A 17,319-nucleotide genomic window follows, 5' to 3' on the forward strand; every position below is an offset into this window, starting at 1 on the left:
TGCGTCTTAAAAAGAGAGAACATACATCTAAAAAGTGTATCCATACAGGACCACGTTCAAAAACTGACTCTGGAAAATAGATCTTAGTTCCTGAAAAGTGGTGAACTGATTGAAGGCCGTTGCATACAATGTTTTGTTTTAAAAGTGAAGGATTAGGGGAAAAAAAAATACTGGTTTTGTTGTAATGGGGAGGAGGAGAGAGTGGCCTCTGCCTGTTGCATTTCCTCGTGGGTGGCTGACAGCTAAATATCCGATCCAAACCAGCCCGATTCTGACTGGCCAGCCGCCTCCTCTATCCCACTTTCCACACTGGCCAAGCCCTGGATCCTTGCGATGGTATTCAATCTCCTCCCTCTTCCACCTCCTCTTTTCTTTTGTTGGAAGCCCAACCCCTTTGAGCTTGCCTTGCCGATTGTGAGACTAAAGTAAGCACACTTAACATTTCTATTGGGAGCAGCCAGGACACACTAAAGCACTGCAGGTAAAAAGAATGCCTGATTACACGGGTTAATACGGTAGCGTGGGGAGTGCACTGGGTTAGCATCACACCGAGCTACTTGCTACAGCAGCTGCAAGCCCGGTGTGTGTGAAAACCGTGGAGCGGGCTAACCGGGAACTGCTGTTCGGCGATCCAGCACTGAAAGTCCTTTCTGAGTGCTTGGGTAGGAAGGAGGGAGAGGGGGCAGCCTTCAAGTGCAGCGAGTCCTGGGAGCAGCGTGTGCAGGGGGATCCGAACTGTCAAAGTTTTGCAACTCGTGGTGGAGCAGTAGCAAGACCTGGGCTGGATCTGTCATTCATTCACTCCCCTGATCTGGGAGAGAGGGGTGGAAACCCACCCCCCTAGAGATAACAAGCTGTTCTGAAAAGTGGAGCTGACGTTCAGAAGTGACAACTGGATTACGCAAAAAAGAAAATATATATATATATATTTCCCCCCCCCCCCTCCCTGGTCTCCTTCCACCCGAAGCATGGGCTGTATATAAGAGCAGCAGCCAAGAGGAAGCATTGAGGGATCCCTGAGACTGGACTAAGGACGGGGTCCAGGAGCCTGCAGGAGGAAGAAAAGAAGCTGAGCCGGGGAGACGATTTTGCTTGGACATCTCCTGTTTCCCCCTAGTGTCACAAGTGCTTAGGGGGTCTGCAGCCAGCAACCACGGTGAACATGGGGGCCGGGGGAGCTGCTCTCCTGCTGTTGCTCGCCGTCGGCCAACTGCGCCTCAGCTTTGCCCTGGAGGAAAAGAAAGGTAAGATGGAGCGTTTTCTCCTTATTCCTTATTGGCCAAGAGAGCTTCTGTCTTATCAGGCTGTGGCAGAGCTCACAGGTAATCCCTGGACCCTGGCGGGAGGGGGGTCCTGCTGCTTGATCCTGTGGCAGTGAGCGGACTGACTTTTCTTCTTTCTGGGAAACTGAAGTGTTTGAAAAAAAAAATCTCTTCCTGATTTCCTTCCCTCTGGGAAGGGGGAGGGAGCATCTTGAGGTTTTATTGGCATTTCTTGCTTAGCTTTTCAAATCAGGAAGAAAGGTGTAGCTCGTTCACACTTGACTCTCGGGCTATGCCAGTCTTTGGTGGTGTGTGCGAACTTTCTGTAGGTTCTGGGAATATATGGAATTAATTTCCTTCTGTGGGTGGAAAGAGAGAGAGAGAGAAACTTCAGCTGTTGTCGCACGTTTGTTTTATTATTTAAAATCATATGTGGAGCAGCAGGCAAAAAGCGTGTACAGGATTTCTTTAATTTTTTTTTAAATGACAAAGTACATGCACCTTTCTCATCTCTGTCAGTCTGATCGCACCTTATTTATATAACTGAGAGTCTTTCTAACATTAATTCGGAGCAGATGCAGTCATCTCTATGGGGAGTGATTTGGTCTTAATGTAGCCTTAAAACCATATGAATGTAGTATTTGAACCCAGAAAGCAGGACTGTGCTCTCTCCCTCTCTCTCTCCATCCTGGCTGAGAAATTTCTTAAGAGAAGGAGCAGTTCTTGGAAACATGAATGTATGAAAGATGTCCCCAAACTGGAGCATGAAATGAAATCCCGTGCAATATTAAGGAATCTAACCAGGAAACAGCTGTGGGAAGAGTTTAGCGAAAACATAATTTTTTTGTAGCAAATTTAAATCAAGTTGCATGGTTGTGGTGGCACCCAAGTTCACATTCCCATGCTCATCTGTTGGGAACTGCCAGGCGGACACATTTGGGGAGGGGAAACACGTGGAATTCGCTGACTGCTGGTCCCTTTGGTCTGTGCACCGCTGCCGTCCTAGCTGTCACATTTCCTTTGGTCTATATAGCCTTGTTTTTCGACATCATTCTCTTGGCTGGTCCTTCTTTATTGCACGAGTGCTTTGCTTTTTTGCAAAGTATAATGTGATCTATAGATTTTGTAACAGGAGAATGCGATGCACTACTTTTCCAGGGTCAATCTGGGAGTCACGGGGATGCCAAAATATTTGGTTTCCCTTCCCCCGCCCTCCCGGTGTCAGGATGGGGGAGGGGGTAGGTAAGGTTTAAGTAGGAGCCTGTGAAAATAAAGCATCCGTCCTTGAAAAATAGGCAGTCATAACAAAGGACTGAGGATGCTAAACTCAACACAAACCATCCTTCCTCCTTGGATACAATAAAATAGTTTATTTTTTACTCAATGCTGTGGGTGCCCAAATTCTCATTGCACGCACAGAGCTGGCACCTATACCTGCAGGCTGTGAAGTTTACCAAGCTTTTTCACTGCATAGAAAACATTTCGTGATTCCACATTATTAAGTTAAAAAAAAAAAACCTGCTCCTGGAACCAGAAACGCCAGATCTAATTGCACAAAGCAAGAGGCTTGCGTTCCATCTAGCAAGTTGATACCTGCTGTCAATATGCAGGGTTTTTTTTTTTCCTGGGGAGTTGACTTTAACTGCTGTGTTTATGCATCTTTACATAAACTGTTTTGAAGCCAGCCCGAGTAAGAGGCAAGGATAGGGAAGGCTGAGTGGTAAGAGAGTGACTGCCAGTATAACCAGTTTGGAACAGGGCACTCCTGTTTGAAGCACGTTCTTTGTGCCTCAGGTGCTGGCTCCGTCACCTCGCTTGTTTAGGATGCCGAGGGACTATGGGTGGACGGCCTCATGATGATCACCTTACACACAACCTTCTTGTGCTTTCACAAAATATGCATAGCACCCCCATTTTAACTAGTGGCAGTCAAGTCGATTTAAAAGCGAAGTTGTTTACCAGCAGGAGTAGTAAAAGTTGCTTAAGCCATCCACCACCTATGTCCTCCTCCCTGTCAGTGTATATGGAAAAGGAGTGGCCAACATTTTGATGAGATAAAATGAGGTCATTTGTTGCAGCATCATGCAACAGAAACAGCCTCTAATGACAGCCCTTAGCTGGGTCATAATGTTTTGCGTTATTACAGATTCAGCTAGTGTGCCAGAGAGTTCATAAAGGCACTTGGGAGAAGGCAGCATAGTGTAAGGTGCGATTTTTCCCTTCAGAAAGAGCACTACTACTACTATTTAGCATTTCTATAGCGCTACAAGCAGGGGCGTATCTGCGTGGGGCCACAGGGGTCTGGGCCCCCGCAGATTTCGCCCTGGCCCCCCTCCCCGCCGTCAACCCTCCTCCGCTGCTTACTTTTGCTGGCGGGGGGCCCCAACCCCCGCCAGCCGAGGTCCGACCCGAAGTCTTCATATTTCGTCTTCCTCCGTGGCCATGCTGCAAGGAAGTAACGCTGCAGTGCTAATTTGTTGAATCCAGTTCGGAGTCTGACTTCGCAGCACGACCACGGAGGAGTCGGAGGACCTCAGCTGGCGGGGTTTGGGGCCCCTCGCCAGCAAAAGTAAGCAGCGGGGGAGGGTTGACGGCGGGGAGGGGGGTGGAGAGAGGCGGCGGCGATGGCGGGGGGGGGGAAGGGAGGCAAAAATGTGCCCCCCCTCTCTGGCTCTGGCCCCCCCTACCGCCGGATTCCAGATACGCCCCTGGCTACAAGGTGTACGCAGCGCTGCACAAACATAGACGAAAGACAGTCCCTGCTCAAAGAGCTTACAATCTAGGCTTTGCTTTTTCATTTATTATTTAGATGCCTGTTGCAATGAGCTAGGTGTCTCTCCTCCCTCCCCCACCCTTTGCAGAAACAAATTTCTTAAGTACAGTTGTGATCAGTTGGAGGAATGACTTTAAAAAAAATATTGGCAATTGCTAAAGCTAGAAGCTAGATTTGCCATTTCGCTCCATTTTTTTCAAGGTGGGCTGAGCCCATCTTGGAGTTAGCCAATTGAATGCAAGGGTTTCACTGGGAGGAAGGGCTAAATATTGAAATAAATAATAATTTAAAAAAAAACAACAGAACCAAAGGCCTTGTATGCAGTGTGTAATTCCAGGGCTGGATCGATCAGTTTGCATCTAGAGATGAAAGAGAGCTGCCAAATGACCCACGTCAAGGAAAGATGATTTATTGCCAGTCCTGGATTTGGAACTTAGAGTGCATTGTGGGATTTGTAGTCTGCTACCATCTGAAATTCACACTGGTGGTCATGAGCCCTCAGATTAAATCCGTGCAGGGGTTCTTATAAACAGTTCCAGCATCCTCTGATGGGGGGGGGGGGGGGTGGATCTGAAGACATGATGGAGTGCTTTACAAAATGCGTGAGCAGAGAGAGTTTCGAAGAGGCTACGATTCTTTCTACAATAATCAAGTATATGGAGATTCAAAAGTACAAAACCATGGAAATCCTCTGGAGTGTCATTTAATAATTTCATCCATGTTTCTTTGCAAGTCACTACTCATTTGATGACATTGGTAAAATCAGTTCACCACTCTGCCATCTCTGCTTCTAGTTTGTACTGTATCATTGCATAATAAGGAAGATAGATAAATTCAGACAGTGAGCTGACCGGGCTTCTTTCTGGGAAACTGAAGTCTTTGAATCATCTCTTCCTGATTTCCCTCTGGGAAGGGGAGGGAACATCTTGAGGCTCTATTGCAGAACTTCCCAAACTGGGGGTTGGGATGGGGTCACGACCTAGATGGGCTCTGTATAGGTGTGCATCATTATTCTGTATCTTCAGGGGGTCACACAATAGTATTTGGCTGCAATTATGGGGTCATGACCTCAAAAAAGATTGGGAAGCACTGGTTTATTGGCATTTCTTGCTCAGCTTTTCAAATCAGGAAGAAAGGTAACCTATGACTCGTCTACACTTGACGCTTGGGCTACTCCAGTCCTCCGTGGTGGGGTGCAAACTGTGTAGCCTCTGATAATTCAATTATATATAATTTAATAATGGGTTTTTATAGACCATAAATCATCATATATGGTGTAAATTGTATATGCAGAGCCCTTAAATAATGTCTTAAATTTCCCTTGTCAAAAGTGGTAGGACCCATATGAGCCAGCTCTGTGGGGTGTTTGAGCACCCCCAATATTGAGCAAACTCCTTTATTTTGCCCCCCCCCCCACCTGTTAGTTTTTATTATTTTATCCAAACCAGCAAAAGCTTTAGGTACTGCACTATTCAAGCCACTTCCTCTCCCTCTTCCAAGTCAAACACACACACATATTTGCACTAATCATTTTTATAGCACTACTAGATGTATGCAGTGCTATACAGAATCACATATAAAGGTACTTTTTCTGTCCCTAAAGGGCTCACAATCAAAGGTTTTATACACGGTGCAATGGAGGGTTAAATGACTTGCCCAAGGTCACAAAGAGCTGCAGTAGGAATTGAACCCAGGTTGCCAGGATCAAAACCTGCTGCACTAACTATTAGGCTGCTTCTTCACTCCGCTGTACAAAGTGCTTGGAAATAATTCCATGATACATGCTCTGCATGCTTTTCTCTCTTGTATTTTCATTCTTTCCAAACCAGGAGAATGTTGGGATACTGCTATATTCAATCCTCCCACCCAGCTCTACCCTCCAGGTGGAAGAAACACTGAGACGACAGAGACTGACACACACACATGCATGTTAGAAACAATTCCATAAGACATGATTCTCATGCTTTCTTCACTTGTTTAAGATGAGATAATTTTGAATTAGTTTACAACATAGCACAAACAGAGTTGTCAGGTATCTCTGGAGAATTCGAGCTTCATCTAGAAGCTTTGGAATTATCCAGGTATCTTCATGAAATGTAGCTTGAGCCAAACAAAACTGTTTTCTGTAAGTCCACTGTTGTCAAATCTGAAATGTCAAGGTTTTGTAGAAATTTTGTCTAGCCTAGGTATAACCTGACTTGGCTTGTTTGAGAGTCTTGCCATTCTATTGTAAGGTCTTGTTAATTTTTCCAGTTCTTCGTCTTTAATTCTTGTGTTTCCTGATACCACAGTGTTGATGGAAATCACAGTATTGGTTTTGATATGTGTTATGTTCCAAATGTCAGTCTGTTTGAATTTGGAAGTCCCATAAAATCTTGACTTTTTCATTTTATATGACTTTCTTCACTGTGGTTATATCAATATTTGTTGAGACTCTGAAGTTGTACCTCTTGCACAATTATTATTATTATTATTATATTTGGAAAAGGTCCCTCTGCATTGAAAACAATTTTGGCACTATTTTTAAAAAATTCTGACTACAAGGCGTAGAGGGGCATTTTCAATATGATGTCTAAATCCAATTTTGGACATTTTGCCAAAAATGTTCAAAAATCAAGTGATGAACATAGTGATGCTCAAACCAGAAAAACGTCTATCTTTTGGTTTCAAAATTGGCTGTTTGCTAAATGTTTTTGTGCTCAGTTCATTTATCCTTTTGGACCATTTTTGGAAAAAAAAAACTGTCCAAGGGAAAAATGGAAAAAAGAAGCCATTGGAATGTATGGGGAGCTAGCATTCTTAGTAGACTGGCCACAGACATCCCAGCAGAGCAGTGGGGCATCCTAGGGGGCACTACAATGGACTTCGCATTAAAAGATCACAGGTACACATCTCACCATTATCCCCTTATATTGTATGGTGAGCCCTCCAGAACCCGCAAAAAATCTACTGTATACCACTGGTTTCACTAGCATCCCAATGCCTTCCCTTGTGGGGTTATAACAGCATGCCCATTCTGAGGCAGTTCTCCATCAAGATGCTAGTGAGTCTGCTGCAATCTTCATCTTAAGAACATCTGCTAAACTGCAGTGTGAGACATCCTTATTCAAAGACTGTTAATGTGCTTGTTGGCAGTAAGACGTGAGGCTCCACTCATCTGTGATGTCACTAGCATCATGACACCTCCCCTTGTGAGATTATAACAGTGTGCCCATTCTGAGGTGCACCGCCAAAGGGGCACGCCTAAGGGGTGTGTACTGCCCATTAGTGTGCCCCTTTGTGGGTATTTTTATATATTTTATCATTTTTAATCGTTTGACTGCATTGCTAATTATTTTGGACTTTTAGATGATGCATTGGTTTTTACTTTGCTTAGTATATTTGTAGGAATGGGGCTTACCTTATGTTCAGGATATCCCTCTTTGAATGACAACCCCAAAACTTGAACGTTAAATTTTCAAGGGCTTTATTCTCATACTAATTCCAATCCTCTTAATATAGAAGTCATTATTGGCAGGCACCTATGGGGTAGATCATATAGATCGAACAGGTTACCATTTTCATATAGAAATTTAGTTCCTATTAAATCCCATATTAATCACACCCCTACTGAATATCTTCCTGTTCCTTGCTGTTTTTTAACGCTAGATTGGTATGTAATAAAACAAATATTGCTAGAGATTTGATAAGGGATAGCCAAGTTGGGTTTGCATTTATAACTTGGATAATTAATAATGATCCGAGTATCTTATCTGAAATATGCCCTCCAGGTTGTAAGGTCATCAGTCAGTCCAGATTGAATAGAAAAGGGGAAGGTATTGGTATTATTTTTAAGTCTTTTTTTTCAAAGTTTCACTAGCTGATCACCTGGTATGTCAAGAACTAGAACTGGTAGATTGTATGATACTAGTTTTTTTTAGGAACTGTTGATTTGATACTAGCTTATCGTCCTCCAGGAAATTGGAATTGCATCAGTTTCTCGTGTCTCATTTTAGATCATTGGTATTAATTGGAGGTATCCATCTTCATCTAGAGGATGGAACTAATTCCGTGGTGCTATGTTTTAAGTCTATTTTATCATCAAAAGGTTTATTGTTAAACTCTATCCAATCTACTCATGAAAATGGCCAGTTTGGACTTTATAGCCTTTACTCAGGATAGTACTTTTAATTTCTTTGTATCCAATGCTGAATATTCTTCAATACCATGGTCAGATCATTTTTTTTACTGAATTTTACATTTTCATTAAAAAAAATCACATTGGTAATTCTTCTTTATGTTGTAAAATCACCAGTAAACATATAGACGCTGATCATTTCTGAGGATTGGTTTTACCTCAATTAGATTTTGATTTCTCTACTCCATAGATTTCTTATAATATTTAGCATAATGGTGTATCCAAAACCAGAGATCCTCTAGGTCCGTTGGTGATAAAAGTAATTCCCACCTCTCATAGGGTTAAATGGTTTCTCAAGAATTGGCAGTGTTGAAATCTAACTGTCGAAGGTTAGAACATCAATGGCATCATTCTCATAATGACAGGCTATAAGACTAGAATGGAAATCTGGTATGAACATAAAGCTGCAATTTATAACGCTAAAAATCATTTTTCATCTTTAATAGATTAACATTCTTGTTCTTCATTGCAGCTATTCACGATGTTCAGGGATCTCATACTTAAAACTTGCAACGATATTGATGAAGATTGATATCCCTCAGCTTTGGCTACTTATTTTTTAGAGAAGATCCTTAAGATCAAGGAATCAGTTCCTCCCATATTACAGGCTGTTTTAGCTGCTTATGGTGCTCAAGCCTTTCCTGCTGATAGACCATGGGAATCTTTTTTCTGTTATTGCTAATCATGAGGTGTTTGTGTTGCTGCCTAAGTAACTGCTTCTTCTTGTGTGATGGATAGTTGTCCCATCTACATATTGAAATCTCCTCTTCCTATGATAATTGAGTGGCTTACATCATTCTTAAATTCTTTGTTTGCAATCGGTCAGTATCCCCAAGGCTTTGGGGATATTGTTCTTACACCCATAATTAAAAGAGTTAATGCTGACCCCAGCCTTCATGCTAATTTTTGACCAATGGTCAGTATTCCTTTACTTTCCAAACTGTCAGAAACTATTGTAACTGCTCGGTTACCACTTTATCTGTAGGTTATCAATAGAAATCAAACAAAATAAAACATGGAAAAGAAAATTAAGGTGATACCTTTTTTTATTGGACATAACTTAATACATTTCTTGATTAGCTTTCGAAGGTTGCCCTTCTTCGTCAGGTCGGAAATAAGCAAATGTGCTAGCTGACAGTGTATGTAAGTGAAAACATTCAAGCATTACTATGACAGTCTGACAATGTGGTATATATCATTCAGTGTAAAAAATGTAACGAAGGATGCTATATTGGAGAAACAGGCCAGATGCTTAAGACAAGATTCAATTTACATAGACATCACATGAACAATACAGCCAGTAGGGCCCCCACCCCTTGAATGCTTGAATGTTTTCACTTATATACACTGTCAGCTAGCACATTTGCTTATTTCCGACCTGACGAAGAAGGGCAACCTTCGAAAGCTAATCAAGAAATGTATTAAGTTATGTCCAATAAAAAAGGTATCTTATTTTCTTTTCCATGTTTTATTTTGTTCGATTTCTATTGATAACCTTAAGATTGGACTAACACGGCTACCACACTCCTCACTTTATCTGTACAAATTTGCCTGCCTTAGCCCACTTCAGTTTGAACTTACAGCATTTCATAGTACTGAATCAGTATTAATAGCTGTGATTTCAGATGCTAGGGGCCCCGTTTACTAAGATGCAGTAGCGTTTTTAGTGCACACTAAAAAGTAGCGCACACTAACACTAGAGACACCCATATATTCCTATGGGTGTCTCTAGTGTTAGCACATGCTATAATGCAGCATTGTAAAGAGGGCCCTAAATGTTTTGTGGCGAAAGGGAAATAGTCGTCATTGTTCCAATTTGATTTAACTGCTGCATTTGATACAGCGAATCATGCGATCTTACTGTATAAGTTGAGCTTGACAGGTTTTTCTGGCAGAGTTCTTTAGTACTTTAGTGAATTTTTGTCCAACAGACAGTATCCTATCAAAATGAGAGGTGAACTTTCTGATTCGTGGATACCGCCCTGCGATGTTCCACAGGGGTCTCCTTAATCACCAATTTTATTCAATGTGTCTGTCATTAATATGGATTTTGGCTTTTCCTCCTTAGGAGTGAACTTTTATTCATGTTCAGATGATAAGTTGTTGCTTGTACAAGTTTGTGAAAACTGGTCTGACACCATTTCAAAGGTGGTTAAGTTATATTGAAAAGATCAAACATTATAGTTCTATTCATGGTTTTAAATTAAATGAGGACAAGACCAAGTTTATCTGGCTAGCACGCAAGGGTAGCATTATCCCTGAGTTTCTTCCTTTATCGAAGGATCTTTCTCTCAAAATAGATCTAACTTTCAAAATTCTTGATGTCATTATGGATTCCTCTCTTTGTTTAGAACCCCAGGTCAATCATTTATCACACACTACTTTTTTAAACTACGTCAGTTGCGTTGTATTAGAAAGTATTTTGATAAATATAACTTTACCGTTTTAGTGCAAGCATGTATTTTGAGTCACTTGGATTACTACAGTGCTTTGTATGTTTCTCTTACGTCAAAACTTTGTTTTAAATTACAATTGTTGCAGAATACAGCAGCTAAACTCCCCTCTTTTATTGGTATTTGATTTAAACAGATTTTGGAAATGTCCTTTTGCTTTCAGGCACCACAATTCTGGATTTCTCTCCCTCAGGAATTACATGGATCTTCCAGTTATCTTTCTTTTAGGAAACGGTTAAAGACGTATTTGTTTAAACGATTCATGTCTTAATTCTCGTTTTTTGTTTACATTCTTTTTTTTATTTGTTTCATTTTTGTTTTCAGTTTGTTAAACCACTTTGAACCTCTGTCCAGAGGGAGTTAGCAGTATACAAGGAACATATCATATCACATAACAATAGCCCTTATGGTTGCAGGTGTCACCTATATGTGGGTACAGTTGAGTTTTGGAGGGCTCACACTTTGTACCACAAGTGTAACAGTTAGAATGGGATGTGGGCCTGGCTCCCCTTCTCTACAGTGCATTGCACCAACCACTAGGCTACTCCAGGGACCTGTTTGCTGCTCTAATAGGACGGGCCATAGCATCTGAAGCTGTCATAGAGGCTGGTATGTATTGTTTCATTCACATCTTTGGGGGGTGGGAAGGGGTGTGTTACCACTTGAGGAGTAAGGGGGATCATGCCTTAATTCCTCCAGTGGTTATTTGGACGTATAGGGCACCATTTTGTGACTTGGTCGTGATTGAAACAGGTTTAGACTAATAACTTTTAACCCTGGATGTTTTTGCTTTGTTCCATTATGGCAGAAAAACGTCCACATTTTGCAAATGGCCAAAGCCTGCCCCCCAACACCCCCTTATAATTTGGACGCACTGCATAGAAAAATGTCTGAAAATTGATTTTGAAAATAGCGATTTGGATGTATTGACAAAAAAACCATCCTTATGCCACATTGTGGCACTTTTTGGACATTTTTCTGTTTCGAAAATGAGCCCCATAATCAACCATGCAGCAGACTGATGCACAAATCCTGCATTTTGGACTGTACATTTATAGTTATTGGTGGGTTTCTCGTTTGCTTTATAAATGTAAGAAAAATGCTCAAATATCTCTTGTGGTTTACTAAAAACTTTATTCAATCACACTTAATTAAATAAAGCTGCCTGTAGAATATCACTTCTGCATCAGTGTATCCTATTATAACCATATGCGACGATTTCCCTATTCAGCTTCCTGGTGTGTCCTATTTTGAGTTGTCATAATTGTAACTGGTAGTTAAGAAATATGAAACAGAGCTTGCATCAAATCCATAGTTGAAGGGCATTTTTTTCCAAATAATAAATGAATTAACCCCCACCATGAAAAGTTATAATGTCTTCATGGAAGCGTTTGAAAGTCATCCAATGGCCTTCTTGCTCCTGCCTGCAGAATTCTTGAAGTGGTTCCCATGCATTCTCTGCACTCTCCTGGGGGCCTGCATGTCAGAGAGAGGTAACACGTACGACAGCACAGAGAGGGCTCAAAGTATAGACCAGTTCAAAATACAAGAAGCGCCAAGAGCTTTCTGAAACGGGACACAGTTCCTTTAATTCTAAAATTACATTTTCCAAGATGGACCTGACACGCCTGCGTCAGGGGTCAAATGTGTTCTTATGTAAAAGAATGATGGGTGCATCAACCAAACTTCCTCCTTTTCAAATAAGAAAGATTTCTATCCACTTGATAAAGTGGTAACTCGATGCGTTGGGAAAGGTCCCTTTGTTCTTTATAAACATTTTTTGTGGGTTTTGGAGGGCTCACACTTTATAAAAACCTGTTAAGTACATTTTGTTTCAAAAATGACTTCATACTAGAAACATATTGCCTTGATTAATTAACATATGTGGAGGCATATTTTCAAAGCACTGAGACTTACAAAGTTATGTACAGGCAAATTTTCAAAGAACTTATGCCCCCATGCTTAGAAGTGAACATGAGCGCTAGAGGCCATTAGCGTCGAACTAGCACCCGCATTAGTGAGTGCAGAATGCTCAGACGCTCTAGCATGGGAAACAATGAGTGTGCCGAAGATTCACGCAAATAGCAAGCTAGTGTAGTCCAGTGGCGTAGGAAGGGGGGGCGGTGGGGCGGTCCGCCCTGGGTGCATGCCGCTAGGGGGGGGGGGGGGGGGGGTGTCGGCTCCGCTGGTTCCCTGCTCCCTCTGCCCCGGAACAGGTTACTTCCTGTTCCGGGGCAGAGAACCAGCGGAGCCGACGCAGCTCCCAGCGACGTGCACTTGGGGACGGATTGGCCCTCTTGCCCGCCCCTCGCTTCCTAATTCAAGTAAGAATGTGCTCCGGGGGGGGGGGGGGGGGAGGGTGCACGCCAAAGGGGGGAGCGCCGTGCTGCACCGGGGGGGGGGGGGGGGGGGGGGGTGAGCAGCGGCGACCCGCCCTCGCTACGGCACTGGTGTAGTCAAACACATGTTAATGAGCTCATTTCCTATTCTCTCCCAAAGCTCAGAAAACAGTGCACGAAACAAAGCTGCCTTGCCAATATAAAAAATAATGCAGCCCCTAAGCGCTAGTAGTGAGAAACAAATGTGCATGAGTCTGAGCAAACCCGGAAGTGAAAGCAAAACAGACGACAATGTGTGCTTAAAGTTCGGGTTTGCCTGGCGCATGCGCACAGCAGCTTTGCTTACTGTGCTAACTCTTCTGAGCATGCACTGATCACATCCCCCCCTCCTTGCTTTTGCTTTAACAGTGTGCATATAATTTGCATACCATTTCCTTTGAGCATTGGCGAGCTAAATTTCTGCACTGTTCTGGCAGTATTTTTTCAGCACTGTTGACTCACTACGGGAGTTCTGAGCATTGGGCTGTTAGACTTACAAAGTTAAATGGAGGGGCATTTTCGATATGACATCAAGTCCGACTTTTGACGTTTTGCAAAAAATGTCCAAAACCCGAATAGGGAAGAAGGTCATTTTCGAAAAAGAAAAACGTCTTATCTTTTTTTTTTTTTTTTTTCTCAAAAATACTTTGGACGTTTTGTGATTTGGACTCTTTTTTTTTTTTTTTTTTGTCCATTTAAAAAAAAAAAAAAAAAAGTCCACGTGCAATACGCACAAAATCAAGCCGTTAGGATGTAGGAGGAGCCAGCATTTTTAGTACACTGGTACCTCTGACATCCCAGGACAGCAATAGGGCACCCTAGGGGGCACTGCAGTGGCCTTCATAAAATGCTCTCAGGTACACATCTCGCCATTGCTCTCTTACCTTGTGTGCTGAGCCCCCCAACTCCCCAAAATCCACTACCCCCAACTGTACACTACTACCATAGCCTTTACGGGTGAAGGGGGCACCTATATATGGGTACAGTGGGTTTCTGGTGAGTTTTGGAGGGCTCACAGTTTCCTTCACAAGTGTAACAGGTAGGGGGAGGTAGGAGCTGGGGTCCACCTGTCTTCAGTGCACTGCACCCAGCACTAGACTACCCCAGGGACCTGCATGCTGTTCTAATGGACCTGAGTATTACATCTGAGGCCGGCATAAAGGTTGGTAAGTAATGTTTGTCATCACATTTTTAGGGGGTGGGAGGGGGGTTAGTGGCCACTGGGGGAATAAGGGGAAGTCATTCCTGATTCCCTCCAGTGGTCATCTGATTATTTAGGGCACCTTTTTGTGCCTTATTCGTAATAAAAACAGGTCTAGCTCAAAACATCAAAGTTTTAGTCCTGGGCGGTTTTGTTTTGTTCCATTATGGCTGAAAAATGTCTAAGTCTTAGGAATGACCAAGTTCCGCCTGAACACGCTCCTGGCACTCCCCCTTGAGATTTGGACACACTTGTGGCGGACTCAGAGAAATGTGTTTAAAAGTAGGTTTCAAAAATACCAATTTGGACGTTTTTGTGAGAAAAACGTCCAAATGCAGACTTATGCCACTTTTTGGATGTTTTACTCTTTCGAAAATGAGCCTGATAGTAACATAGTAGATGACAGCAGAAAAAGACCTGATACTAAGCATACTTGATCTTGATTTGTCCTTGGTAGCCATAGCATGTGTGAAATTAGCTCTAAAAGACATTTATTCATAATACAATAGTCAGTGAAAAGAAATTCTTATGTTCACTAAAATTCTTGAAAAGGAAAAGTTGCATAAATCCAGAGAACGGGCTTTTTGAACTTACCTTTTCAGTATCTACAGGATTGCTGATATTACTCCTGAATCAGCATACTGTAGGCAGTGGGTACACTTTTCTTGTCTCTCTTATTTCTATATTTTAGTCCCTTTTCCTCTCGCCAACCTCTCTGGAATAAGTGAAATACATGCTTGCCCTTCAGTGTTGCAGAAAAACTGCAAAGCGTCACCCCTGCTGCATTGAGTGCCTAGCATCCTGCAAGGTACCAAGCTCATGATGTCCTTGAAGCACCTAAATCCCTCAGAGTAGCCAAGCCCAGCCTTTCCTTTAATACATCTTTTCGCTACATTTTCCCCATAAGATGGAAGAGTACTGTAGAGTTACTTGTATATGCATGATTGTATAGGGTATTATGTAATGACTGGTTCTATCAGTGTAGCCATTGTTTATCGTTATTTTTAAGAAACAAGGGTAACGGTGAGATCCGACTTATTTTTAAAATGTGTTTATGGAAGAATTTGCCCCCCAGATTCTGTATAGGTCATGCAAAGTTGAGCATGCATTTTTGGGTGTGGATTGTAGATCTTCATGTAAACTAATTAGCTAAATAGGTGATAACAATCAATCATGGGTGTTAACAAATCAGCCATTAGTAGTTACACAGGGATCAGCCCTATGCCTCTGTCCTGTAACCTGCGTGCCTAACTTGTCTTGTACACAAATCCAAACAGGGTGTGGCCAGGGCATGGGCTGGTTAGGGGTATTCACAGGATGTAGGCACACCGTTATAGAATACTTACAATTTTGTGCATAATTGACGGTCCTTGGGTGCAAGTATGTACACCAGCCTTTAGCAAACATAAGTGATCGTGCATAAAGTTAGGCATGAAAATATGTACTAAGGGCTGAATACAGTAAATGGCATTCAAAGTTAGGCACCATTAAGATCCGTTCTAAGCCCCAATTCTACACCCTCCCTATCTCAGACAGCCTGAAAATCCTCAGCATTACAATTGACCGAAACCTTACACTAGAGAGCCAAGTGAACCCTACAACAAAGAAAATGTTCCATTCAATGTGGAAACTCAAACGCGTGAAACCATTCTTCCCGAGGGAAACATTTTGCAACTTGGTACAATCAATGGTACTAAGCCATGTAGACCACTGCAATGGAATTTATGCAGGATGCAAAGAACAATTCATGAAGAAACTACAGACCGCTCAAAACATGGCAGCCAGGCTTATATTTGGAAAAACGCAATTCGAAAGCGCCAAACCCTTCTGAGAAACTGCACTGGCTCCCAATCAAGAACGTATTGTCTTCAAAATCTGTACCATGGTTCATAAAATTATCTACGGTGAAGCCCCGGGATACATGACAGACCTCATAGACCTACCAACCAGAATCACAGTCGGATCAACAAGAACATACTTAAATCTCCAGTACCCAAGCTGCAAAGGACTCAAATACAAATCAACTTATGCATCCAGCTTTTCCTACATAAGCACACAACTGTGGAACGCGCTACCAAAAGCCATGAGAACAACGTACGACCACCTAAACTTCCGGAAATCACTAAAAACCAACCTGTTCAAAAAGGCATACCCTACCGACCCAACTTAAATGCCTGCACTCTGCTACACAACAAAACCAACGCTCGCAATGGACATAACATAACTCTTCCTCTCTATGATTCCCAAATGTGTCTGTAACACATGAACCTTATTCTACCACAACATCACTATGTATTTGTTCTTTACCGGAGGTGGCGAATGCCTTTACGGTACTATGTGAGCCTGCAAATAGGTGGGAAAATGTGGGATACAAATGTAACAAATACATAAATGTCACATTGTGCTAAAAAAAACTTTTATAAAATAGCACGTAGAACCAATTCCAGCACCCAACTCTGGTCGCGAGGACTTAGCCTGCTGAAACCTGGTGTAAATCCTCGCACCTAACTGATGGCAGTTGGGCAAGGGAATCCAAGTAACACAGTAGATGACGGCAGATAAAGACCTGTACGGTCCATCCAGTCTGCCCAACAAGATAAACTCATAGCATAAGGTATGATATGATACTTCATATGTATACCTGATCTTGATTTGTTCTTGCCATTTTCATGGCATAGACCTCAGAAGTCTGCCCAGCACTGTCCTTGTTGTCCAACTTCTGAAGTTGTCATTGAAGCTCCATTCCAGCCCATTCAAATCTGTGCAACCACGATCAGGGCACAGACCGTAGAAGTCTGCCCAGTACTGGCTTTGCTTTCCAATTACTGGTGTTGCCATCTAATCACCTCCAAGCTTCTTTGGATCCATTCCTTCTAAACAGGATTCCTTTGTGTTTATCCTGTGCATTTTTGAATTTTGTTACTGTTTTCATCTCCATCACCTCCCGCGGGAGAGTATTCCAGGTATTTACCACCCTCTCCTTGAAAAAGTACTTCTTGACATTATTCCTGAGTCGGCTCCCTGCAACCTCAATCCGCCCACCTCTGGAAAAGGTTTTTTGTAGATAATCCCTTT

General features: G+C 42.4%; 1 protein-coding gene across 2 annotated transcripts in view; it reads left to right on the forward strand.

Annotated features, from left to right (window-relative positions):
- The first annotated feature begins 427 nt into the window (after positions 1–427).
- The window catches only part of EGFR (epidermal growth factor receptor), a 424,001-nt gene continuing 407,109 nt past the window's right edge, over positions 428–17,319 (forward strand). Inside the window, exon 1 of one of the 2 annotated variants that reach the window (XM_030203797.1) lies at positions 428–1,244. In XM_030203797.1, the coding sequence (XP_030059657.1) occupies positions 1,163–1,244 (82 nt within the window). In that variant the 5' untranslated portion in view covers positions 428–1,162. The remainder of the gene's footprint in view (positions 1,245–17,319) is intronic. The other variant, XM_030203789.1, reaches the window with a different exon arrangement.

This window comes from Microcaecilia unicolor, chromosome 1 (assembly GCF_901765095.1).
Source record: "Microcaecilia unicolor chromosome 1, aMicUni1.1, whole genome shotgun sequence".
In the NCBI taxonomy this organism is placed as follows: Eukaryota; Metazoa; Chordata; class Amphibia; order Gymnophiona; family Siphonopidae; genus Microcaecilia; species Microcaecilia unicolor.